General features: G+C 41.6%; 4 protein-coding genes across 6 annotated transcripts; 1 reads left to right on the plus strand and 3 right to left on the minus strand.

The window, feature by feature from the left end:
- Positions 1 to 1,069: 1,069 nt before the first annotated feature.
- mapk14b (mitogen-activated protein kinase 14b) lies at positions 1,070 to 15,959 on the minus strand. Of its 2 annotated transcripts, XM_052076524.1 has the most exons (12): positions 15,499 to 15,953; positions 9,100 to 9,229; positions 6,763 to 6,821; positions 6,291 to 6,402; positions 5,971 to 6,000; positions 5,749 to 5,796; positions 5,318 to 5,432; positions 4,262 to 4,333; positions 3,374 to 3,453; positions 2,900 to 2,978; positions 2,154 to 2,327; positions 1,070 to 2,053 (listed from the first exon to the last, which is right to left on the minus strand). In XM_052076524.1, the coding sequence occupies exons 1-12, from the start codon at positions 15,924 to 15,926 to the stop codon at positions 1,986 to 1,988; spliced, it is 1,395 nt and encodes a 464-aa protein (XP_051932484.1). In that variant the 5' UTR covers positions 15,927 to 15,953; the 3' UTR covers positions 1,070 to 1,985. The 2 variants fall into 2 exon arrangements, with proteins under 2 accessions (XP_051932484.1, XP_051932485.1); XM_052076525.1 differs by lacking the exons at positions 1,070 to 2,053; positions 2,154 to 2,327; positions 2,900 to 2,978 and adding an exon at positions 3,043 to 3,243 and having other exon boundaries at positions 3,282 to 3,453; positions 15,499 to 15,959.
- Positions 15,960 to 17,021: 1,062 nt separating this feature from the next.
- On the minus strand, positions 17,022 to 19,422 carry tmem167b (transmembrane protein 167B). The gene is made up of 3 exons (XM_052076546.1): positions 19,255 to 19,422; positions 18,508 to 18,639; positions 17,022 to 17,927 (listed from the first exon to the last, which is right to left on the minus strand). The coding sequence occupies exons 1-3, from the start codon at positions 19,262 to 19,264 to the stop codon at positions 17,845 to 17,847; spliced, it is 225 nt and encodes a 74-aa protein (XP_051932506.1). The 5' UTR covers positions 19,265 to 19,422; the 3' UTR covers positions 17,022 to 17,844.
- A 215-nt stretch (positions 19,423 to 19,637) lies between these two features.
- LOC127607846 (axonemal dynein light intermediate polypeptide 1-like) lies at positions 19,638 to 22,907 on the plus strand. 2 transcript variants are annotated; one of them, XM_052076541.1, is made up of 6 exons: positions 19,638 to 19,922; positions 20,129 to 20,268; positions 20,334 to 20,503; positions 20,573 to 20,631; positions 21,404 to 21,568; positions 21,645 to 22,907. In XM_052076541.1, the coding sequence occupies exons 1-6, from the start codon at positions 19,842 to 19,844 to the stop codon at positions 21,678 to 21,680; spliced, it is 651 nt and encodes a 216-aa protein (XP_051932501.1). In that variant the 5' UTR covers positions 19,638 to 19,841; the 3' UTR covers positions 21,681 to 22,907. The 2 variants fall into 2 exon arrangements, with proteins under 2 accessions (XP_051932501.1, XP_051932500.1); XM_052076540.1 differs by having other exon boundaries at positions 19,642 to 19,922; positions 20,573 to 20,751.
- Positions 22,679 to 27,054, minus strand: b3galt6 (UDP-Gal:betaGal beta 1,3-galactosyltransferase polypeptide 6). The gene is made up of 2 exons (XM_052076534.1): positions 26,183 to 27,054; positions 22,679 to 25,360 (listed from the first exon to the last, which is right to left on the minus strand). The coding sequence occupies exon 2, from the start codon at positions 25,348 to 25,350 to the stop codon at positions 24,331 to 24,333; it is 1,020 nt and encodes a 339-aa protein (XP_051932494.1). The 5' UTR covers positions 25,351 to 25,360; positions 26,183 to 27,054; the 3' UTR covers positions 22,679 to 24,330.
- Positions 27,055 to 27,178: the final 124 nt, after the last annotated feature.

The following is a 27,178-nucleotide window of genomic DNA, read 5'->3' on the forward strand; positions in this document are numbered from 1 at the left end:
CTCAACCTGTGTTTTCAACGATGTACCGCCTGTGAAATATTTTTTTTTTCCAGCCAGCCAGCAAAAAAGTATTTTTAGATGGGAAAAAAAAGCTCAAAACAGAGTGCCGTGTCACCAGTGTATGGTGTACTGTATTACATTTTGGAACTCAATATGTAGTGGTATTAAAAAAATGAAAGAAAACAGACCAACTTGGGCATGTGATTCAACAGAGGATCTTTGTTACCCTTTGTTTCATGCAGTGATCAAGCTTTTTTTTTTGGCATGCTACTTTTTAAAATATATTTTAAAATCTCACGTATCCCCTAAAGTGACTTTGCGTACCCCCGTTTCAGTACGACTGTTCTACATGATGGCATTTTTATATGCATAAAACCATAACCATCGACATACAGTCGGGCAAAGACGATGTAATTCTGCCCCCTAGTGGTAGTAGGACTACCAATAGCTTAATTGTATCTATGGTGCACTTTTTCCCAGTTTAAAAAATAGTTACCTTTATTTTGTCAGGATAGTATTACACAGGTATGTATTTTATAACCATAGTAAAAACACCCCAAAACAGTGGTGCTAATAAAAGCAAAGAACAATCCTCGAAAGTGACAAATTCAACGAAAAAAAAAGACAAGTACTACAAAATACGAGCTCTTGATTCAACACACAAGTAATAAGACGTTGAAATGTGAAAAAGCCCTATATATGAAAAAAGTATTTGCCAATGAAAGAAAGACAGAATGGGTATGTCTAAATATGACTGCATTCCGAAAACAGATCACTCAGCCAACTGTCAGAATGTTTCTGATTTTGCTGGCAAATCATCTCAATCTGACAGTTCTGGATATAATTTCAATGGGCATTGTACTAAAAATGCAGTGTGTATGGCAGTGCATTCTGGCAACACAGTAAGTGAATGGGCGTGCTACTAAAACACTGGTGGGATTGTCTTAATTTCCCCATTTTGGTCTGATACAAGGTGTAACTGCAGTCATCGGGACTTTAATTAGCAGATAATACATTTGGTTTCTGGTCAAGGATAGCTCTCCATAAATAATGAACTGAAGGCTTAATGTTTTGTCTTATTTTTTAACAAATAACATTCTTCAACATCAATATACAAAACAGATAATATAAATATAAGACAGCCTGATATCCACAAAACATTCATTGAACACTTGTGATTTATAAACGCAATATGATTAAAGTACACTGCCAGCTCATGTTGTGATGGATAACATTTAAAACATCAAGAAATATCAAACTATAGTGGTCCTGCTGGATATGAGTGGATGCGGAAAGAATGTACAGAAACTAAAGTGCTAACAGGAGATAAGAGTGGGAATCATCGAGGCACACAGAAAACAAACATCTCAGGGCCATAGAGAAGAAACATTGAGGAACTGAATCCAATTATAAAAACAAAGCCTCGACTGTAACATATACCGAAGAGATGTGTCATACACACTTTATTTATTAAATAACAAATCTTCTTTCATACCTCAAGACATAATTCATACTGCGTGTCCAATATGATTACTGGCCTGGCTGAATCAGTTGTATACAAACACTGCTTTTGTGGTCAATCTAAAACACGTCTATGTACAAAAATAGGCAATTTGCAAGTGGAAGAGGATACATTTGATAAATATCTCCTTAAAACATTTCAATCTTGCTTGTTTATTATTACTTTCATTATCAACTAAATAAAAGTTGCTCCAATTTGCTCACAATATCAAGAACACAATGCCAGCTGCTAATCTAACTAAATTATTAGTTAGGATAGAAAAAAAAAAGAAACTTGCAACATGAGTGATCATAGAAACACACAGTCTAGTTCAATCCCTGAAAATTACCCCCCAGAGATTTAAAGATGGCAGGCACTTGAACATTGTGGTGATGTTGAGGGTGTTTCACACACACAGATTTCCTTGTTGTTGTTGTTTTTTTTAAGTGATTTTCCATTTAAGGATGGATGCCTCTACTCTTCCTCATGATTCCATCTCATCCCTGTCGAACGATGGCGGCTCAAAGCTGACCACCTCTTCATAGGTTAACCCTAACGGATAGGAAAGGGGAAGAAAATGTTTTCGTCATATCCCAAGTTCTGTCATGAGCTCTTCCACCTTCTCCTATTTATCCAAAATATGCCGACTTACTCTTCCACTCCTCAATTTCCAGCTCGCGGCTTTCAAAGCTCTGGTCATAAGGCTCTGCCTCTGGCTCATCATCTGGATCGTGGTACTGAGCAAAGTAAGGGTGAGCAAGCGCTTCGGATGCCGTGATCCGTTTGTCCGTGTCCAGCACCAGCATTTTCTCCAGCAGGTCCACAGCTAGAGGACGGAGGACAATGTTCAACATGAGAACCACCGGTAGACATTCGGATCACAGCGCCACCCTATCTATGCCGGCTCTTGATGACAATAGGACAAAGAGAGTACAAGTGACTGTGAGCCCTCTGATATCCGATTAAATAGAGCCAGGAAGTCCAGCTCACTCGTAACCCAAGCGAGGGGAAAGCTGTATGCAAATGAAACTATAAAAAGCCGTCATCCGTGCCTGCATAAAAATCTTGACATTTCAGCCTTCAAGAACTCCCTTGTAACTTGCAAAAACACGTTGCAATTTTATGTCCAATCACTACCTGGTACGTCTGTTGTTCTGTTTTAACAGCGTAGACAAAGAAAGTTAATCGGAGACTTTTTAAATCACTGAATTTGCCTTTACTGTAAACAATTGTATCAAGATTTTCTTTCATAATGTGATCATCTCGGGTAATGTCTCAAATTGGACGTCATTGATGTCATATTTTCGTCCATTTGGTGTTCATGCTCTAATCACAAATTACCTGCGCCAGAACAAAGGTGATTGATTTCTTTTTTTTTTTTTTTAAAGGCCCACTTACCAAGAGGATTGGCACCTATGAATACATCTGCAAAGTTTCTCTTGGGCATGTGGGCAAGTGAGTTGATATAGTTCCTTGCCTGCAAGAGAAAAAAAAAAACAAGAGCATAGCCAACTTATAAAGTGAGGTGAAAAATCCGCACTGCAATTGTTGCGGATTCAGTGCATCACTGCCCGGTGCCCTGGATTCTTTATGATATGCTTCCAAGTATGTGCATTTGTTTTTGTTCTTATATGAAAACAGGTGTCAAATGTTAATCAGCTCGAGACTGGCAAAGTACTGAATGGCCGCGACAACTGCATTGGGACAGACAGGAAACGGGATCAGTGAAATGAGAGCAGATGCTTGTTTGCAGAACAATGCGTCGTGAACGGTCGGAAACGGTTTTGCACGATGCGTCTGATGTCCGTCGATATATCTTGCATGTAAAGTTGGTGTTTGATGGCATCTCCGGGTGAATGTCAGAGGTCTCACCTCATGGCTTGGCATCCTGCTTATGAGGGAGGCTGGGGGGGTCCCCGTCAGACGCATTATCTGCTGCAGTTGGTTTATGTCTATGGTGTCTGAGTCAAGGGGCCTCATATCATGAAGGGCAAAGAGCACGGGCACTTTAAGAAAGTTTGTGCACAAGGAACGAGGAGCAGCAAAATCTTGGGTGCCTGACACTCACAGACTCCCGAGGAAATTTCCATTAACGCATTCAGTACCAGCCGATTCTGGACCAAGTCTGAAAAGACGTTTAAAAACGTCTTTGGGAGTGAATGAGTTAAGAGCTTGGGCCCCCGGGTTGAAAAGCTTCAATTCATCAATGTCTATCACACTGAGATGAAGGAAAACTAAACACCGCGAGGTTGGGGAGCTGTAACGAGGTGCAGTGATGGATTGATCTCAAAGAACGATTGTGCGATCAGAAACCACTGATGTCGGCCCAACATCTCCATTTGAAGTGATGCCAAATAAGCTTGATGGGCCCTTCCACCCAAAGATCATCCAACTTTTTATTTGCTTTTGCGTTGCGCACTGGAGCACAGTCAAGGGCCTTGACTAACGGTTTCCAAAGAATTGTCCAAATGCTGTGCATAGAATGCTTGGTGGGTGAACGGGAAACAGGAAGGTGCATCGTATCGCGCAGACAACAGTGGGCAGGGCTGAGTCATAGACCACAGGGAAGTCCATCTCGCATGCAGGCGCACACGCACGCTGTCTCCCGCAAAGCACTAATTAGAAGTTTATTCACACTCTATTGATTCCTCGTGAATTTAACACATCGCGACTCATGTACAGCTCGTGCACAGTCTGCACTCGGCCACAACCTTGTCCACAACTCAAGAGGCTGAGTTTTGGAGCCGAGTGGAAGGATACGATCAGTGCCGGGGAATAGTGTTCGTCCGGTGAGAAGTTCAGCCATGATGCAGCCCACCGACCAGATGTCCACTGCAACATGGAAGCAATAAAACAACAGTGAATTTGATCATGTTGGCTCCTTATTCAGAATGACTGAAACAAAAGACGGTTCCATCTTGGCAACAACAGATGCATCCATCCATCCATCCATTTTCCGAACCGCTTGATCCTCACTAGGGTCGCGGGGGGTGCTGGAGCCTATCCCAGCCGTCTTCGGGCAGTAGGCGGGGGACACCCTGAATCGGTTGCCAGCCAATCACTGGGCACAAGGAGACGAACAACCATTCACGCTCACACTCACACCGAGGGACAATTTGGAGTATTCAATCAGCCTGCCACGCATGTTTTTGGAATGTGGGAGGAAACCGGAGCACCCGGAGAAAACCCACGCAGGCCCGGGGAGAACATGCAAACTCCACACAGGGAGGCCGGAGCTGGAATCGAACCTGGTACCTCTGCACTGTGAAGCCGACGCGCTAACCACTGGACTACCGGGCCGCCTACACAACTGATGCAGACACAGTGAAATCTGCAAAACGCAACGCATTTCTTTCTTTCATTATTTTCTCAATTCATACACGGTTGGTTTGTTTTGCAAGCACATGGATTTTAAAAACACAAATCAATGCGTCGCTGCAAGAAAATAATTTCACTGAAAACTGTTGAAAACTCAACTGCAAGTTTTATCTTAAAGGTTGTACCCAAAAAGCAACCAGCAACCAAGTAAAATCTATTTAATTTGACATGTCATCATAAAAAATGAATATAATAAATGAATATTTTTTTTATATGGACAAGCCCCAATTGTCATGACTGCAGTGCATTTAAAGTGTTAAGCTTTTGTGTTGGCATCGGGTTCCAATTAAAAATGTATAGACTGAAATGACCAATTTTTTTTTCAATGATTTTTGTGGATGCGGCATGATGTGTGAATGAATACAGCCCTAAACATACTCCGATTAGATAAAAATGAACGATGCAATGAGAAAAGCAGGTCTATGGGAGTCCGTGTACCTGTCATGTTGTAGTGCATCCAGTTCAGCATGATCTCTGGGGCTCGGTACCACCGAGTGGCCACATAGCCAGTCATTTCATCATCCGTATGTCGGGCCAAACCAAAATCCAGGATCTGGGGGAACGAGAAATATTTGTGTAATGGTACATGAGTTAAGGAGGAGTATACCTGTCCTACACTCAAATCGGTGATGCGCTAACATTTCCATACAATGAAATGAGATCGAATATAAGAGCTGTATCAAAAATGATACAGTTACAAAGATAATGCAAGATGGTTTTAACCGTCTCTGTCATGACACAATTGAACAAAAATGTGGCTGCATTACGTATTGCTATTTGAAGCTGCATGAGACGACAGGTACCTAATTGTGTGGCCAGTGGTGTTAAGAAAATTGTTACCGGTGTTTGATTTTTCAATGGTCACACACCTTCAATTCACAATCTTCATTTACAGCCAGATTGCTGGGCTTCAAGTCCTGGGGAGTGGAGAAGATCATTTAAAAGACAGTGATGACGTGTGACAATGCAGCATCGCAACAAAGACACAACTTTGGAAATTTGAGGCTGAGTTTGTCGTTTTAAGCCTTTACACTTTTATTGGATATCAAGCGAAATGTGATCTCAATGCTCGTAAACACAACGGTACTTACTCTGTGGATGATGTCTGCAGAATGGATGTACTACGGGGGGGAGAGGGAAAAAAAAAAAAGATCAAATTTTAACGCACATGCTCCTGAAGTGGATTTATTGAATTAATTTTATTTTTTTATAGCCAAGTTGTGTGTTCATTTCACAATGAGGAATACATTTTGAAATTCAAACATATTCGAGCTCCGGCAGTCTTCTGGAGCAGACCGAGTTTGGCCTTCAGACGTTCGAATGTCATAAATCAAATATGAAGCAGTAAGTAATGCATCGACACACCCAACTTATCAGCCGCGTACGACTACTCAGCGTTACATTGACCGACCTTTAGGCCTCGGAGAATCTGATAGATGAGGAACTGGACGTGGTCATCCGTCAGCTTCTGACACTTTACGATGTTGTTGAGGTCCGCCCCCATTAAATGGGTCACCAAGTAGCTGCAAAACAGAACCGGCCGCTATTATTGACACATGTCAAAGAGTAGTTACGGGGCTGGGTTGAGATGGACCACACACACGTTTCGCCGTAGTGACCTACAAGTGCAAACACAAGCTTCATCTCATATATACGTGATGTCGGCCCCCACGCAGAGACCCCTCTACACATTCATTGGAGTCGTCTGCACACACAAATGCGCAGACTGCCAGATGGCTGCTACCATGGAAACAACTCCAATGCGCAGAGTGCATCTGCTTAACCTACATTCACCTAAAACACTGCATGTAAGGTATAAGGTTCTGTACTTCCCCGTGACAATTTCAAGTGATGAAAGAAAAAAACAAAAAAGTGTGACTTACACATCGGTGAACTCTTCTAAGCTTGTTGCGGGTGTGAACACATCTAACAGACCGATCACCTGAGGGGGGGAAAAGGTAAAGATCATGTTTACACACACTGATATAAGACACGAGATAAGTGCTATTCAATTTCCGGACTTAAATTGTCTCGAGCAGAGAGCCAAGCCAGTGCACACAAGCGTTTGTAGTTAGATGAGATTATAATGACACCCCGTTTTGTTTGTATGTTCAAATTCATCAGACGAACTGGGTCGGGCAAACATAACCGCTGTCAGGAAAGAACAATTGTTGTTTGCCCAAGAAATATGACGTGTGAATGCAAATCAACAGCACTAAGTATAACGAGGTCAAGTCCGAAAATAGGCGAGTTCACCGACTCAACTTGTTTGTCTGAAAGCATCGTCGCGTCTAAAAACAAGTTGATCAGTGTGGCATGCAGCCAAGTTTGGAGCAACACTGCACATTATTCTGAATAGTGACAAAGCCCGCACACACACACGCACGCACACGCACTACAGGTAACAGATAGCTAAATGCTAAAGCGGGTGATGGGGGATTGCCATGGAAATGAGTTAGCTACATTCCATGTTTGATGACAAAATATATGTATACATTAATAAATTGTGTTTCCCTGCATGCCAAGAAGGAGGTCAAGTGATGCAGGCCCATGAACCCCCCCCCCCCCCCACCCCCCACCCCAGCCCTCCAAAACGGAGTGCCACGGATAAGTACAATACAGTATTGTACTGTAAAATGCAGTTGTGACGTAGTAGCTTCGCCATGAGCCCGCCCGCGCAAGACAACCACACAGATGATTGGCAGGCTCCAGTCACAACAAATAATCTGATTGGTTCATCCTCGCCTTCCAAACTGAAAACCCAGAGTGTCTCCCGGCAACAGCGGAAGGAAAACAGAACATCTCTCTTACTCTCTTACTGTCTGTGCAACAAAAGGTAAGTAATATACCATCCTGATGAATTTAGAAACCACACACACACACACACACACACACAAAAATGCATGCAATTCTCTATGTTATGATGAAACCATGTAGCAATAAGCTTGATGACAAATAACACGTGCCATTTTCCACTCATATTGTGGACCTGTGGGCGTTTATTTACTCAACTGCAGATTAGCCCAGGCGTCCATAGTGGGAGCAATAAACGAGACACTGCGTCTATTATAGTGATCACGACTATTTGAGCAGAAGCAATATAAATATGACCACCTGTGCAGCTTCAGATCTTTTGATCATGACTTACCGTAGGCGTGTGTCACTACTTTTGTCACTTCTGTTTCTAAATGTACTGTATTGGGTGATCTTGGCAGAAATGGTGGACTGTTTGCACAGCAGCTAAACAAGAACGTCCATACGGTGCAGTGACACAAAAGAAAGAGCCTGTATAGACACTGGTACTCCGGTCGAAAGGCAGACGCTATGCTGTGAAGCTGTTGACAGGGAGCCTGCACAGACTCGTTTCCAATCATGTTTTGGCATGAAAATGCTTCTCTGTGGAACCTGTTCGCAACATAAGGAAGTGTGGAGGTTTGGATTGAGCATCACTACTTTGTCCTTCCTCTTCAGCACGAGCATAGAAGCAAAAAATACAAATTGAAAAAGAGCCACCCACACCCCCCACTTCCCCGCAGGCCACATACGAGTGGGCTAATACAAAGATGCAGGAGATACACTGTATCAAGTAACTTTGGGGAAAAAGCTGTTTGAGTCAGTTTGAACACCTAAACTTTGTTGAACCACATTATGTCTACGTCTCATGTTTTCTTGGGGGGGGGGGGGACAAGAAAAAAAATTTGTGCACTCGTTTTCCTTCAAATGGAATTAAGGATTAAAGGTCTATATACTGTATATTTCCAATGTGATTTCCCGTTTCAAATCTTCCGTACTTGATCATCTGAAGTTTCCTGTGACATATTTGTATCGACTTCACAAACGCAGAGAGTGCTTTTTAGCGCTGCACATTTCCATTGCCTGGAGTCGCTTGACAAAGCTACTGTGATTAGGTAACATTACTGTAAGTGGTCAAAGTAGCAACAGCACGTAGCATCTAAAACGCATGTGGGCAAGTGTCTGGAGGTGATGTATCTACAAGGCACCACAACATGCTAGTTTTATATTCGGGTGCAATCTCGAAATGCAGCACATGGTGACATTCAGCATCTCTATTCAATGAGCTTTATTCAGAGGGGGAAACATTGACTCTCACTGCAGATTTTTTTTCCCTTATTGTGCAAATACAACTATAGCCGATCCCCATATTTAGCAATTGCCCACCCAACAATAACATCAAATTTTGGGGGACAACGGCGACTTACATTCTCGTGCTTCATATGTTTAAGCAGCCGCAGCTCTCTGTAGGTTCTCTTTGCGTGGATGATGGATTGGAAAGGTCTGGACAACTTCTTCACTGCTACTTTCAGGTTCGTCTTCATGTCAAATGATGAACTGTAAGATACACAAACGTAGATAGAAGATGCTAAGATGTTCATTGTAAAAGATGCATTATTTCAAAGTCTAGAACGTTTCCCTGGATTAAATGGCAACCTGTGGGCCACATTGTTAACAAAGCAAGTAGACAACATCCCTAAACCCGATGATCAGAAGCTGGAGCAGCAACATGACCGAATTGGATGTGACTTATTAGCTGTATTGTGTAAAAAGCACACATGCAAAAATCCCATAATTATTAAATGAAGAAAACCACTGACTAAACTGTTCCAAAATTATTTCTGAACAGCAACAACAACAACAAAAAACACTCAGCCAGATTGTTGGTGCAAATTATCTTTGGGTGTTACCCTAAAAATGCAGCCACACTTATTACTCACTGCCGTGTGGCACTTCCATTTAGGCATTGTACTCATTTTCATTTCCCACACCAAAGTGTTCAGTCTTCTTTGTTACAAACTACTAAATCCATTTTCTGGCACTGAAATGGAGGTGTGGGGCACAGACAAAGAAGACCCCATTCGGTTTTGGTGCCGATCAACACGCGGGTTCCATTTTATTGATGTCTGTGCATGTGTGAGCGGCCAACTCAATGCAACCCATTGTAACGTCAGGTCCAAATAAAGTTAGCTAAACGCACTTTTTCTATATTTCTCTGTGAATCACAGACACTCAAAGTGAGGGCTCTGCTTTCATTAACACCGTCACGTGAGTCGCCCAAAGTGTTTTGCTTTGATAGGCCTGTGTTCTGCTCACCGCCACTCTAGTTTTCCTGACTAGCATTTATGTCAATTCATGCTAGTCAATGATAGCATGACGTGTCAATTCACATCATGCTATCATGAGAAACCCATCGAATGCTTTTGTGGTGAAGATGTCCGCGGAAATGTGCAACATGCATGGCTTGAGAGCGCTTGGGTCATTTATCGAGTGTAACTGTATTCCTTGTCGTCACTGACGAACCAGAACAGAAACGGGCGTCAGACAAAAGCAAAACACAGACGTCGAAAATAAGGCCCATTTGAGTTGTCTGACTGAGCTAACGGCGGTAGTCGAATTGGAAGGTTTGCCGGCTGAAATGGAAAACCGAGCGATTTGACAACCACGCTCGATGAAGACAATGAGGTGGAAGAGAAGCTGCGAGCCAGATGGGCCTGGCCTGCACTGCTCGAGTAAACCGAGAGAATATGGCCCCCTTACAATAACTCACATTCCTTCTAGGCTGACTAGTTACGCTGCGGCGGGACGCACCAAGCAGGGAGTGTATCACCTATGTTCAGCCTCGGCGGCTTCACTGTCAAACTACCTGCACCAGTGACCCAGTCTGCAAGTGTAAAATGACCTTGGATGATAATCGCTCCACTATGCGTTTGAGTCATTTCCTCGGGTGACGCTTCCAGCAGTCTCTCAGTGTCACAGTACCACTGTGATGATCTGCTTAAACACCAACATTAAGATAAAGCAGAGTGTTTTTTTCCTTCTTCAGCACGAGCGAGATAACCACACGCGGCCAGTGGACTTTCTGTGCCATGGCCTTGTGAAACAACTTTGATGTCGTCTCCTGGCTTGAAGACTCACTTTTGGTAAACACCGATTTAACCGAGCTGCGTGCGCACTGACGTTTTAAAGAGTGACTGATCTGCAGAACAAACAAGACGGGTCAAAGCAAACAGCATCCAATTAGGACATAAAAAAAAAAGCGAGAGTCATAGGAAAGCGACCATAAAAATGCAAAAGGAGCAACGGTGTGAAGGGGAGAGATGAGCATAGGCAAGTAAGGACAGTTTTCAAGAAGACGACAGAATCACAATGGATTGTATGATTTTCCCAAGTGTGAAAAAAAATCTGTATCATGGCTTTACAATGTCCTAATATGGTATATATTTGATAAACACTTGGACCTTTTACAATTGTCACTCATTGGAATTATGACATCCACATATTTGGGTCCTCCGTCCGTCTTACATAAAAGACAGTGCTGGAGTGGAAGCGGGCCAGTCGAGTACTCGCCGAATTAAGCCAGGCTGTTTTAACATGTGCAGAATGTGACTTGGCCTAATCTGGCTGAAATATCTTGGATGTCTTTGGAAAAGCATCAAAGGGCACTGACACACTTCCAGAGAATGTGCTGAACGACACCCCATCCTTGCTTGTGACTGACCGAGCCTCATTCTTCCTCATGTCCTCAATTATGAAACGTGCCTGTTTCCAATGAAGCGATTCACCTGTGAAATGTTCCAATGTGTTGTTTTTTTTTTGGGGGGGGGGGGGTCACTTTATTTTGAGTAGCTGCAGACAGTGAGTCCCGATCTGATAACTTAGTGATGCATGAAGAAGATATAAAGACAGCACGTATCTCTACTCGCAATTACCACACTTTTGCTGAAATGTGAGGGATGTACTCACTTTCGAGACGTACACAACAGCGCTTTATTTCCATCACGCCATCACAATCTGCCTGATTTCATATGTACATGCCACAGAAAATAAAAGGGATTAGGACATTGATTTTATAGTGAGTGGAGAACGAAAGCCGAGCCATGAGAGAAAAAGACAAACCCCTATTCGGTAAAGCTGGACCACAGTGTACAATACCTCGCCTTTCTGATACATATTACTAAACGATTTGGTTATCACAAGTTCATCAAAACTGCGTGAGCCTAAAAATGTACTTTTATTTCAACAAAAGAATGTCACTTTACTTAAGCAGATTCCTAGCGTTCCCTAAATACAGCAGTTATTGTTGTTACCACGACAACCGAGTGCCCTTGAATTTGACTACAGTAAATTAGACCGCTGTCATCCAAAAATCAGTTTAACAAGGAGATGACGCTGTCGAATTAAATGTGTTAATAATGGTCCCTGTTGGACTTTGAAACATATTTCAATTTACATTTAATTTCCTCTGAATTAATGGCCATGTAATGAGAACAGATTGGAAGTCAATTTCTGTCCCAAAAACAGATTATGCTCGACTTCGGAGGTTCCTTATTCGAATTTTAATTTCAGGGTTTTCATTTCATAAATGGACTAGTTTATTTCCCACACACAGTCATTTCTCTCAAATACTTTTTCACAAGACGCACAAATAAAGCGCAGCAAGTAACATAGCACACGTAAAAATCAAGTAGGAATCTAACGTGTGTCTAAAAGCTTATCTCAGTGATCACGGAAAGAACACTGGCAGTAAACTGGACATATCTCTTTATGACAGGAACTGGTGTTACAATAACAAAAAAAAAGGGGGGGGGGAGTTCCAACGGTAACAAAAGACAATTAAACAAGAAGCAGAACAAGTTGTTCCGTACAGGCGTACATCATCAAGTCCAGTTTGTTGACCACAAGTCCACATAGTCAACCTGACTACAGTTTATGACATCAACAAAACAAACTTGTGCGAGAACAGGTTGCAATGTCAAAAATCTTGCAATTTACTGTCGCTGAAGATTGACTGTTTAATATGTACGCGTGCCTTGGGGTCTGTAAGTAAACCACACTAAGATGAGTGAGAACATGGAAACCCGCTTGGTAAAAGCATTCGCGGCATTTGCTCTTGAAGTGCTAGCTTGACAAAGTCAGTACTTGGTAACTTAAACCTGCCAGTCATCCTTCGCAATTAAATACAAGTGGATAATAATTGCAAATGATAGTTTTGATGACATTGACGTTCTTCCTCATACTTTTGCGATGCAATTTGTTGTTCGGGAGCTTTGGTCGAAGTTTTTCCCGAAGTCCCGGGTCATTTTGTCATGCGGCGTCTGTGATTCTTTTATCTCTGTATGTCATTGTCTGCACTTTTTACAAAACATTTGCTTTTGGAATGCAAAATGCTTAAAATGTTTCTGAGTTGCATTGCACTGGGTGCTAAAAGAGTGCAAATTTTGCAACTTTTCCATGCCATAACACTAGTTCAGGTCTACTTGAACTTGAATAATTTTTTTCCGCTTCAGGCCACAGGAAACTGAAAATCACGCTGCATCGAACGGGTTCGTTGGGACAAGAAGCATGTTCATTTTTTATCAATTCCAGCCACGTGTGCTCAAAATTTAGGCTGCAGTGACAAAGCCACACGGCCACCCATGTTGGATTTTCTGAATGCATTGCAGTTTTTTGAATGACCGATTACTTTTTTAACCTCTGCAAACGATTAAAAAAAAAAAGTCCGTGTGACAGACAGCAGCTTCATGAAGAAACGTGAGCTCGGGAGCATAAACAATGTCAGCAAAACTGTTGGAAGTTAGGCATCCCTCGTAAATGTCCTTGTTTAAAAGAATTGTTTTTGCCAGCCGAAAAAAAATGTATGTAGGAAAAGTCGTTACGATCGTGTTATGCTCAATATCTAATGTTATGTGTTGTATTATTATTTCATGTGAAAAGTTCTGTAAAGCACAAGCGCTTTGTTACAGCTGCAGCTGTTGTTAAAGCATGATACCAATAAAGATGCATGTATTGTATTGATAGCGTATCGCAGTGGTCACCAACATGGTGCCCGCGGGCACCAGGTAGCCCGTGAAGACCACTTGAGTAGCCCGCCAGTGCCTGGACATTGTGATTTGCTAGTAGAAATTATGATTTAAAAATGCAAACATTGGCAGTACTGTGAGACATTTCGAAACACGATCAAAGTCTGACAATTTAAATCATCAAGTATTAAAAATAACACATCCTCATATTATTGAAGGTATTTTGGACAAATATGTTATTTCAGACGTGTATCAATTTGGTAGCCCTTCGCACAATCGGTACACATGAAGTTGCTCTCACCCTCAAAAATGTTGGTGACACCTGGCGTATCGTGTGATTTTTTTTTTCCCTTTCTATTTGCTGAACACTGCAAGTTAATAAATGCGGGAAACTATTTTCTTAGCAGAACACATATATTTGACAGTTAAAAAAAAAATCCATTCGCCCACTTATCTGATCCACTTATCGCGGCCGTGCTGGAGCCTATCCCAGCCGTCTTCGGGCAGTAGGCGGTGTACACCCTGAACAACTTGCCAGCCAATCGCAGGGCACACACAGAGAAAGCACCACTCACACTCACAACAATCACATCTCGGGACAATTTAGATTGTTCCACAAACATACCACGCATGTTTTGGAATGGTCGAGGAAACCGGAATATCTGGAGATAATGCAAGCAGGTGTGGGGTGAACTTCACACAAGAAGGCCGGAGCTCAGATTTGAACCCATGACCCATGACCTCTGTACTGCGCCGCCACAGTAGAAAAATAAAAAAACAATGTATGATAATACATTTCAGAAATAGGCCATTAAATTATCACTTAGGGTTGAATTCACATCAGAATCAGATCTGATCAGTCTGATGTGGCTTATAGCTCTGCTAAAACAACAACTATACTTATAAGATAAGATAAGATAAGATAAAGAAAGATATCCTTTATTTGTCCCACACTGGGGAAATTTAATACAACGCAGTTGTAAACCAACGGCAACTAAAACCAGAATATTTAATTAACACTGTTAAACGAATAGCTCTGCAGATTCACATAATCTTTGGACTGGGTATACTTTAGTTTTTTTGTACAGTATGTCAAAAGACGTCCTCTTCGTTAAAGTAGCAACTTCAGTGTTGCACAGAATTGGATTACAGGGAGCTAAATTGCATTACTTGCATAGCTGCTTGATGTTTCGCTCCTATAGGTGATGTCATTGCTCACACGTTGAGCATCGAGAAGTGCACCATAACTCGCACACGACTGAAGAGTGAGGTGCCATAACAGGATTTAGTGATGACTAAGAGTTGGGTGCCTCACCTCGGGACAGTGAGTCATTGGTGTACTACAAAGAGTGACATCATTCTAGAGTCATCATTCTGCTCATTTTTTTCCTCTGCATCCTATTCAAAGCCCTCACTGTGCACAAGGGGGCCTACTTTACTTACTGCAAACCACGTGACCTTCTGGTGCTCTGCAGGCCGGCTGCACCCAACTGGAAAATGCATAATGCATGTGGAACGCCGATGCAAAGCGTTGCCTTGTGCATGCTGGAGCATGGGACACAATCGCAGTGTCCTAATCTGGAATCAAATCCAATGAGCAAACCGTTCTTGGGCCCGATGAAGGAGCATGCACAGGCGCGCTACTACTAATCAAGCGGGTACAAAACTGCGCTTTTCAACTTAAGACGATTCAGGAAACAACCAGTTGTTAAAAGGAAGTACAATGACAACTTGGGAGCGTGCACGCTCCTTTTGGGAACTGTAAAAATGTAAAGAAAGGCAATGCTAAAAGCATCTGCTTACCAAACAGAACCATAGGCACCAGATCCGACGGGAGACAGGTTCTGGTACCGCTCCGGGACCTCCCACATTGTTTTGTTGAGCTCCTGCCGGTAAAAAGTGGGTCTCTCCTGCGACATTCCTGCGGATTTAAGGAGCTCCGCGGAGACGAGGGAAAACAAGGCAGCGGAAAACTTGTGCCCTCTCCTCCTCGTGTGGCACCCACAACAAGGCGAGGTTAGTCTTGGTAATAATTCGACAAAACTAACGCGATTTCTAGACAAATGGACGCGAACTAAGGGCGCCCTGCGGTGCAAAATAGGTTCCGAGGAAAGCTCTGCAACGTTCCGTGCACCTCCTCGGTGGAGGTAACTTCCTCTTCGAAAGGCGCTGGATCTGGTTGGACGAGCTTCAGCTCGATTATTCGCCCTCTTTCGTGTTCTGCTCGGCATGCGGAAACATGAGCGCGTATTTGTCCTGGTCACAGCGCGCTCCCGGCATAAAGTCTCGCGAGAACTCTCTCGCCATCGAGAAAACATGGGGTGCTCTCTCCTTTGGTGCTCGGAGAGGGCGGGAAAATCCCTGTCAATCAAACGCCTAGTCCTCTTTTGCGACCCTTTAAACATTTTTTTTAAGAACTCAAAACGGCCAGGGGGTGATAGCAACATATTACATTGAAAGATATAGATTTTTAAAATGTCATGCTTTTGAATTTAATTGAATTTTGAATAACCCTAATAGTTCCAATGTACTGCTTGACTTCAGTTTCTAATATTAGGTTTCGGATTAATGTATTGGCACATTTAAACAACATTATAAGATTAATAAGAAAATGCATATTTGTTCACAGAGGAATAGTGGTTGCAGCCAAACAATATATTTAAAAAATGGAAAGATATCCTCTATGACATACTGTAAATTTAAATTTGATAATTATTTCCAGAACTTAACAGAAACTTTTAAGCGGGATGTCAAATTCATGTTTTGAAAACATCTAATTATAAATGTAAATTTCCCCAGTGTGGGACAAATAAAGGATATCTTACCTTATCATTATACACATCAAATGGATGGTCGACTTATTTTAAAATCAGAAATCACAGATAGTTATTAAAGTGACTCTAAAAAGTGGTGGTGTCATTTACAACATTTGTCATTTATGAAAGTTAAATGAAAACAGTAACATGTGCAAGCAATTGCACTCAATTTTATTCAACACACATTGCAAAGTTAACAAACTTACAGTAGTTTGCAATGCTCCTAATAAAACATTGTCGCTCGAGGCAAGTAATAGAAATGTTCCTTATTCAAAGTGGCCGTCTATGCAAAATACCCACAAAGGCTTGATTAATTCTGAGTACTAGTGTCAAACAAACGGAACAAAAACAGTTTGTAGTGGGAAAGAGTCACATAAAATCAACATCTGTGATTACATAGCAGATGGATGCTGTTCTACTTGTGGTAGACTGAAACAATCAATCCACTTGATGTCACACTCACTAAAAAAAATGCGATGAAACAAAAAAGACAAGAGTGGGAAACTGACGCAATTGTTTTGTTTTTTTTAATAAAAACAACATACAAGTTGTGTTAACATTTTTACTCAAGATTCCATTGCACTCCCTCCCCAATCATTTCTTTCAATAACATGAAATGGTCATAACTACGGTCCTTATTTTGCATTATAGTCATATATTGAGGCAGATTGAATATACATGTTGGTCCAATTGGTACAAACATCCATTTGTAACAGTAATCATTAGACTGATTTAAAAAAAATAACATTATTTGGTATACAATTAAGATGGGCTGAGTTGTGTGGAGAAAGAACATGTTTCAAATCCATCTGGTTTGTGGGGAATATGGTGAAAGGTTACACAATTGTGTCAAATTACATCATAAATTATTTCTTTATCCAGTCATTGAAGAAGCATGACAGAGGTAACCGGGGGAAAATACAAATGTATCATTTTCAGTTTGAAACTACTCACCCAAAAACTAAATTCATCTTGCAGAGGCCAACAATACAATGACTCATTGCCGTATCTCCGGGATAATGATGAGGATGAATAAGACAAAAACAGCATGAGTCGAAAACAAGAGTGACACCACAGGGCCCACCCACTTCTCGTCTCCGCAATAAAATTAAGGGGTGGATTCAGGATGACCTCATCTGTTTGGGGGAACCGTTATCTCCCCAAGTCACCAGAAGGGGGCAGCGCAGACTCATCTTTCAAAGCAAGTCCATGACCTGAGGTGACGTCATGGGTCACATGGTCCATTAGTTGTCCCGCAAGGACGAGGCATGACCTCACCGGGTTCAGCACTCGCTTGTGCCAATTCGAAACTTCCCAATCTAGTCCGGTTTCATCATTTTAGGAAGATCAAATAGAAAGCCATGACCACACAGCAGATTGCCACAGAAATATGGAGCCGTGTCCCAATGACTGCAGCTACAAAGAAAGAATCAAAAGATACAATTCATTGAATAGTAACACAAGGTTAATAAGGACTGTAGGCTCTGAACTAGCATGTTATTATATAATGGTGGTAATATGAGCTAACAGTTACATATCATTGTTTTTCAATAAGATTATTTACCTTAAAATATATAATAGTCTTAGATAATGTTGAACGTTGGGAATTAACAATTGCATATATCTTTATTACAGAGGAACTTACACAATGTTAAAACTGTATGAGCCTGCCTGAAACCTGCATGGAAAAATAAAAGACAATGCTAACCAAGAGAGCTTTACCAGTCTGTTTCCACAAGGACATCGTGTCATGGGGCACTGAAGTCTAAATGAGTGTTATATTGTTTTATAAAGTCGCTGCTTATCATGGAATACTAATAAAAAGTTTTTAAAAATTGTTTCACTAGTCATTTCTCTCAAGCGAATGAGTTTGAGTGAGGGAAGAAGTGAGTTGCACTTTGTTGGTGAATGTGTTTGTGTGTTTAATGCAAAATTAAAATAAAGCAATCCCTATTTATTTGCACCATTTGTGATTTTCAGTGGAAGACACACCAACCTTTGTAAAAGACTCCCCACACTCCTTTCTTCTCCGACAGCAGCCAGCTGTTGAGGCGAGGAACCTTTTTGAAGTATGCACACGTGCAGATGAAGAGCAGCCCAAACACAAGGATGCCATCGAAAGAGTACACTGTGCACCAAGGGTACAAAAGGGGCACAACACTTTTTAAGAGCAAAAATCTGTGTTGACGTTGATGACATCAAAGCAATGCTTTTGCAGATTTTCGGGATCGTCAATGCTCATGCAATCGTTTAAGTAGGTTTGATTTGTGATTGTAAGAGTGCTGCTGAGCAAATCATTAAAGCACTTCAAACGTTTTCAAATGAACTGACAATATAAAAGGTGATGACATGATAACGACAGTGTTAGGCACGGGTTTAAAAATGTTGCATGCTGCGCATATATACAGTACAACAGCATCACTATTTTGGGTTCGGTTGAGAAAAAAACACACCAGGGAGTATCTCTTCAAGTCCGCTGGTCGCAGATAGTTACCGGAATTCAATGTAACCTTGTGCAAGAAAAAAAGTATTTCACTATGAATGGTCGGATGTGATTCAAATGACAACTTGTCACCATTCTAGACTGATAAATTAGTTAGAGCAGCCTCATCTTGGGTAACTGAAGCAAAAGCTCCGGGGCCACGTCTACAGCTAACTTGAAGTTAGCTGTCGTCAACCAAAGTAACAACCGTATTCTGGCACTGACATTTATTCAACCTGCATTTTATTAAATAATGCTTACCATTTGTCATATTCGCAGTGGCCCTTTATCGACGTTACGTTACAGATAACTAAAGCCCATCAAACCGCCATCCTGTGTTTCGGGAGAGGGAAGCTAGCGAAAACGACTTCGCAGTCACTGGAAGGACGCTTCCGGATTCAAACCTACGTTTACTTCTTTGCTTGGCGTGCATAGCGCACGACTGCCATCTGGTGGAATTTAGCATTACAATAGACTCATGCGCGCAAAATAATCGTTTTTAATCACTGTGCTACCACAATGTGAGTTGACTTTTTCTAAACTCCACATGACCCATCTTAAACGTTGTATTGATATGCCGTTGAAAATATTCCCTTATCACGTCTCTTTTTTCACACGCCGTCAATGACAAGCGGTGATGTCACTGCTGGTGACGTATTCACAAGTGGCAAGATTACAACTAGTAAACAACCTTTGTAACTCAGTTCCAGGTAATGCAATGCTTTAAAAGTGGCGCAAATGACACTCAAAAATTGAGTTGTTTTGGTATAAAAATGAGAGATGGGACCGAGTTTTTGGGAATTTCTTATGAAAATATAGAATTTTAATTTTTTTTTTGGGAGCTCACAATGAGTGCACCGGCCGAATCTCTACTCAGATATGATCCTCCAGTTTTAGTTCCCAAAAGTGCAGATAAAAAATCAGCAAAGGTGAGTAATACCAGTTAGGTTTTAAAACATTATTATCGTTTATTTATTTGATAGGACAGATTTTTATATAGATACACAAAATACTCTGTTCATATGTTATAAGACATTATAGCCACATTTAAAATATAGTGCAACGGTTTTCTTGCTCCCATGCCTGGCTCAAATTTGTTGAAGTGAATTTTAAATACAAACATTTCTTGTTTCAGGGACGTCCTACAAAAGTCGTGAAGTCAAAACCTCAACAGCCTGCGGACTCTTTGCTACGTCCTCGTAAATCCATAACAGCCACGCTTGAAGATATCAAGCAGAAAAATGAGGACATTCTCAATCTCATGTTTCCACCCAGGTATCCAAATTAGTCTTCAGTCAGTGTCACAAAACTGTTATTTATAAATGTCTCCCTCCTGACAGGAAATGGGAGGAGACAAACAAAGAGTGGATTCAGAGAGTGTGCCATGAACCATCCACTCGAGTGGATGTGGTGAATCTGGAGGAAGAATTAGACAAGAAGCTACTGCAAACGCGTGCCATGGAGACTGGAATCTGCCCTCTGAGAAGGCAGTTATACACTGAGTGCTTTGGTAAGGACTCGATGCGTACATTTCACTTGGTTGTGTTCCACTTTTATATCTACTTTTGTCATTCGTTAGATGAACTGATCAGACAGGTGGTCCTCATTTGTGTCGAGAGGGGCCTCCTGTTGCTGCGGGTAAGAGACGAGATCCAAATGACCATTGCTGCTTATCAAGCGTTCTATGAGAGCAGTATGGTTTTTGGCATGAGGAAAGCCCTGCATGATGAACAGGACAAGGTGGCCCTGAAGGACAGAGTAAGAATGGAGAACTACAAAACACAGAAAGCTAAGCATATTCAGCTTTCGGATTACATTTCAGGATGAACCTAATCTGTAGCCTTCGCTGGTGAATCGAATGTCATCATCTCGAAACTGTTGGATTTACGTGCCCAACGCTTCAATATTACACAAACCTTTGCAAAGCTTCTATAGCAAAGAGCTAAATACACAATGTTTGATCCAATGGAGTCTTTGTCATCGTGCTATTCAAATTTTGACATCATAAGACTAAGATGACACGTCGGAGTTTCGCAAGGCTTCAAAACAATGTTCTCAGAGGGAAGTAGCCACTGAGCTCCGAGTGTCACAGAAAGTCATCAGAAGGTTGCAATAGAGAGACAGCGACTGGAGGAGTCACAGAAAAGCATAGAAGTGGATGTCCTGAGAAATGTATTGATTGGATCAAACGCCTGTTGTGAATTTTGCTGCTCAGTTCCCTGTTAAAGAAAATAAAGTTTTGTGAAATTACTGAAATATTGAACAGCATTTGAGGTTAATCATGAAATGTTACCCGAAAGCCCAATATCCCAACCTCTTTGTGAGCAGTGGATGTACTGTAAGCTATCAAAGTTTCATCAACACATTTGGGGTACTTCAATTGCTGCTTAGTCTCTTTTTACTTGTATAGATTTCAGATTTGGAGAATTTAGTAGAGGAGCTGATGGAGCAACTGCAACAACAAAAAAAGAAATATGCGGATGTCAAAAAAATGGCAGGTGAAAAACAGAAAGCGCAGGAAAAGAAGCACACAGAGGAGATTCAGACCCTGAGGAAAAACAACCAGCAGCTCAAGGTCTTGCATCACAATAATACAGCAAGTATTGTAACTATTATCTTATTTTCTCATTCTTACATGTCCTTCTGTTTAGGTCCAACTGGAGGGGCTCCTCATGGCAAAGAAGTAATTTCACCTGCATGGCTTGAAATGTCTCACCGCTGAACGTCACAACATTTGTTCTTTTTTTTCGACACCTGTTTTGAGGATGTTCCGCTACTGAAGTCAGCTCTGAAGTTGAAAAGGTCAAAGTTGTAAACATAAGATGACCGCTGCTTGACTGAATTCAACACAGCTGTCAAATTTTACAGGTGTTGCAGTATAGGAGATTTGCATTATCATGGACACCTCGATAATGTGGTTTCCCTTTTAAAGGTCCCATACCCTCAAAACCCAAATGTTCTACTGTTTTACCCATAACAGGTCAAAATGACCTTGTCATGATTTAAGTTGTACATCGATGTAATTTGTCGTTTGCATGCAATAGACTTTAAAAGGAAAAGGCCTGCAAAAAACGAGCAGAATTGATTTTGGTGCCATCTTGACGTCAATTTGTCACTTACCATTCATGTTCCTGCCCACTTTGTGGTTGCAAGACACACCTGCTCAACTCAGGAAAAATGGCCGTTGGTGAGAAATCACTTGCATCCGAACCTGAATTTTGCTTTGTTGAGGCACATTTCGTTGAGGATGGCCTTCACACACATTCCAAATACATTTACAGGATTTAGGTGACGTAGCCATTTATACACAATTGTCCAACTTATTCTGATGGCTCACTGGGGTGCTGCGTGGTCACACGGTGTCCCCGTGGATGTAGACATGAGGAAAGGAAAACTTTCTTGCCTCCAGGAGAACCCAGGCTATTGGGCTGTGCACCGTGTGCAGATGGCTTTACTTTACCAGTTTTAAGCTAGGGCACTTTGATATTGTACTCCGCACAGCATGACGTGGAAATGCTTGGATACTGAAAATGTCAATCAGTCTGGCAGTTTATCATTACTGCCAGGTAACCTTCACTGTCCTCAATGTCACCTATACTGTATAAATAAAATGCATTTTAGTTATTAATACAAACGACCGATTGTTGTTGCAAACTGGAAATGTATAAACCACCCAGACAACGAATACATGCGACAAAACAACATTTTAATAACATATCCAGGGAGCATGATGTACAATTAAAAAACAAAAACACAAAACCAGTTCAAAATAGTACTAAAAACATATCATCATCCACTCTATTATCACAGTTGTTAGATGTTTTGGAACATGATCACAGAGTAATGTAAACTTAGAAAACATCAGACATGAAAAATCACAACCAAAAAAATAAATAAAACATGACCTGCTGGCATTGGTCTCCTTGACAATTTCTAACATTGAGTTTGTAGTCAGCAACGATACTGCACAGTGCTGTAGAAACGTGTTGGCTTGGTCTGTCCGTTGTCATCACACCCTACGCACATGCGACTGACCTCATGAAGAACCAAGAAGGCCAACTGAACAAAACACATTCAACCATTTTGTCTTTCACACGCTGTACCACTCAATTTGCAGGAAACCTTGTGGACCTCTAATCATAATTTTAGAAATACAAATTCACTGTGCTTCCTCATATGCCGGCATAACAACCAGTGTGCTTACTGCATAATAAATTAACAATAAATACAAATATTTTTTTAAAATCACAAAATATAATGGAATGTATGAATCGTCAGGCTGAAAGACCGTCAAACAAATTTGTACAAATGTTAGGAAGATGTTCAATGGGAGGAAATGTATAACACAATGGACTGCATTGACATAGGTTGAGGAAGGCTTCGACTGAAGGCAGAAATTTTCATTAAGTCATGATACCAACGGTTTGCTGCAAGCTGGATAGTTCTCTGCGCATTAGACAACCGTGCTCATTCGTGAAACTCTTCCTAGTTTTAATAATGCAAACGCCCGCTTTAAGGTCCACATCCTAGTATGATCTCTGTCCTCACTTGTAGGACAACTTTGTCATACTTGAGGCAGGACTGCGTTACTACAAAGACAAAACTGTGCCATCTCTTGATATTGGGCGCTACTCGTACCAATAGCGGGGCGGCATTGCTCACTGGCATAGTGGTTATCACGCAACCCAGATGTTATAGGTTCGATTGCCGCCCCTTGTAACCAAGTCGAAGTGTCCTTGGGCAAGATATTGAACCCAGTTGCTGCTCCTGTCATCAGTAGGGCAGTGAGGAGTCAAGTGTAAAGTGCTTTGAGAACCGCGAAAAGCACGATACAAGTGAAAGCCCATTTCAGAGAGAAGTGCTTGACGTTGGTTAGAAGATTAGAATGTCACTAGTCGTACCAATAGCAGACAATTGTCACATTTGCTTTATTAGTTAACATGTATGCGGAAGTCGGCCTACTAATGAAAAAAAAAGTGTACTGGGACAAGGCTCTTAACTTGGATATCATCCATCCTGGATATCATCCGCTTATCCTCACAAGGATCTCAGAGCGCTTAATTTGTAGAAAAGGAGAAATACCTTTTAAAAAAAAAAGCATCACCTATATAATACTGTGTGCTTTCATCATGATACCCCACAAAATTGTACAGCTTGTGATACCTTTCTTCCATTTCCCCAAATGTTCTCAATTTTTATCCACTCAAATCGAATCCAATCATTTGGTGATTTATGAGGAGAATACAAAGCTACAACGGGGCTTGTAGTGTAAACACAATGAGAAAAGACTTGAATAGGGACTGGATGTCGACTTCAGCTGAGTGACAGGGAGATAAATTAAGGAATGCCCTCCTTCCTTTGGCAGCACTGCGAGGGGGGCACACCCCAGTCGTACACATATGAGAGTCGCAGCTTGACTTCCTCCTTACAGAGCCTGCCATCACGCTGCAGCATCTGATGCTTCTCCAGCATGTCCTCCAGACTTTGCTTATGTGTCACCAAATATTTATTGTTGCAACCGCGCGATTTATATTCCGTGTCAAAGCGCGGGTCGTGCGTCCGACGAACATCCACCGGAGCCAGCCATGCGCCCAAAGACACGTCCTCACTCTGCCATATCTTCAAGTAGCCGGCGTTAAGATGCACATATCGTACCAGGTCGGACGACAGGATGTAGCCACCGCCGAGTGCGTAGGGCAAGTAGTAGTCGCAGAGTTCCCAAGAGCTTTCCCGCCACTTCCCAGCTGTCTTGACTCGCCCTCGGCCTGAGAAGAAACCCCAGTACAAGCGAGTGGGCTCCTTCCCGCGCAGCTCCTCTTTAAGAAGGTCCAAGCGAGCGAATGTGTCATCATCTGCTTTGAGGACAAATTTGAAGTCCACATTGTGGTCCAGCCAGGAGTACATGTGCAGTAGCTTCATGGTCAAGTTCTCATAAGAATCTTTCAAGTCAGGCAGTAGGAGTAGATCCTTGTGCCGTCCTTGCTCTACGTTGAGGTTCTGAAGGTCTTCGTTGGAAAGCCCCAGAGTTCCTACAACAAACATGGCCAGAACATCTGAATCCCGCTTGGACAGCCATGTGCTCCGGATGATACTCCTGCGCTCTGTGTACTTGGGCCCAGTTGTGATGAGGACTACGAGGAATGCTGACATGTCTTTGGAAAGGGCGGATCGGTCATGCTGCTCTGGACGGGGGTGTAAAGCGCTGGCACGCGGGGCAAAGCCCGGTGGATCAGCATGGCCTTGCTTCAGGGTTTCTGAGGTACATTTGGCCAAGAAGACAAGGACCACAGCAAAAGTGGACACAGTGCACAGGAACAGCGCAGTCTTGTGGCGGCACACTAGACGAACCAAATTCATGGTGCTGAGCCTGTCATAGAGGTGAAAAAAAAAACAATTTGTGGCCATGTAATCAAAACATACAGTCCGGTATCAATATTTTAACATTGACACAATTGTCACCATTTCAGTTCTGTACAAATCCACAATGGATTTGAAACGAAACAATCAAGATGTGCTTTAAATGCAGACACTGAGTTTTACATCTACGTAAATCAGGAACTACATTGAGGTACGTTGAGGAGCTTCATGTATTGTTTTGCTGTCATGTTGTGGAATCTGTAGGCAATAATAAACCTTCCTGGAGGAGGCGTCAAGTACTGGCAATTTTTGCAGTCCATTGAACTGCTTTGTCCCTTTTTTACATACATCATGGCAAATTAAATGGTAAAACAATGAATTGAGTGAAGGAAAAAAACAATTTAAAAGTGACCAGTGCCATTAAGAGGTAGAATTTCTTAAAGAGCTACAGAAACACCACTAAAAACCATCCTCATAGAGCCTGCTCTGCATATTAAATCAGTGATGACTGATGAGTCATAATTGATATTAAATGAACTCCATTGCCATATAATGAAATACAGTCATTCAGTATCAGATGAAATAATTTATTCTATCAGTATTGCAAAAGAAAATTGCGTAAATGCCCCAACCTCCTCGGATTATGGTTTAGGTGGCTGGACAAGGATGATGTTACATTTACTTTAGTAACTAGCCTCTCAGCTTGTTAACGAATAAACATCGCCTATGTACTGTATAGTATTTATCTTTGTTTACGTGTTTGTTATTTCCAGCTATAGCCCTATGAATATATTTAGTTCATGATGCTAGATTCGTTGGTTCTTGTATTTACCTGAGTACGAAGGTGGCCAGTCCGTGAATAGTCGAGCCACAGCAGGCCGTGCAGCTTTGCTAACGTTGACGTTGGCTACCGAGTCCAGACGCCCTGCGCAAAAAGTCTCCACAAAAAGCAAAAGCACTCATGGTGCGTAAATTGGGCGACGACAAAACGAAACACAAATAGAATGGTTTAAACTCGAAGGGCCAACACTGGGCCAAACGTCATATTTTGATTTTCCTCTACGCAATGAGCAAGGTGGTGATGTAGATGAAACCGGAAACTTAGCCCCATAAAGAGAAAAATAAAATTGAACGCAAATATGGCATGTTTTAGTATCATGCTTTATCGTCTAGATTTGTGTATAATTAAAACGGTCACGTTCCTGTCTTAAAAAAGAAAGCGAGAGGAGGAAGATTTAACAAGATACATCCGTGATCGTATAATAAAAGATCAACTACGCATTTTACCCAAAGACGTAAGTCAACGTTGCCGTCATATTGGATGTGGAAAAAGCAACTAGATATTTATCTCATCGCTGCCTCCTTCATTTTCTTGGGAATGCAGCAACCGTTTTACCCTCAAAACTAGATCTTATGTAATTAAGACTGAACAACTGATTTTTTAATTTTATTTGGCCTCTATAACATCATATTGTAAATAAAAATTGCCTACTAAGTCGTTCCTAGTTAACTAAACCGCCGTACTACTCTGTTTGTTGTTAGCTGTTTTGCTAAATTGTCTCCCCCTATGTCGGTTTCCCAAAAATAAATCATAAAGCTTTGAGGAAGCAAAGCAAAACACAAGATATGCTGTCAGAAGGGCATGCTTTTGTTCTTGTCCAGCTACAGTTATTGCCATTGTTAGTAGTTATGTGTACTGTATATAAATCACGGAATATGAAAAAAAGGTTTATCGGAATCAGTTAAATGTAAACAAACAGTCTTTACCCACGTGCAAGAACTACATTCAAGATATGGTCATTTTGATTTTACTCTGACATGAATAACC

This window comes from Hippocampus zosterae, chromosome 9, assembly GCF_025434085.1.
Source record: "Hippocampus zosterae strain Florida chromosome 9, ASM2543408v3, whole genome shotgun sequence".
NCBI classification, from domain to species: domain Eukaryota; kingdom Metazoa; phylum Chordata; class Actinopteri; order Syngnathiformes; family Syngnathidae; genus Hippocampus; species Hippocampus zosterae.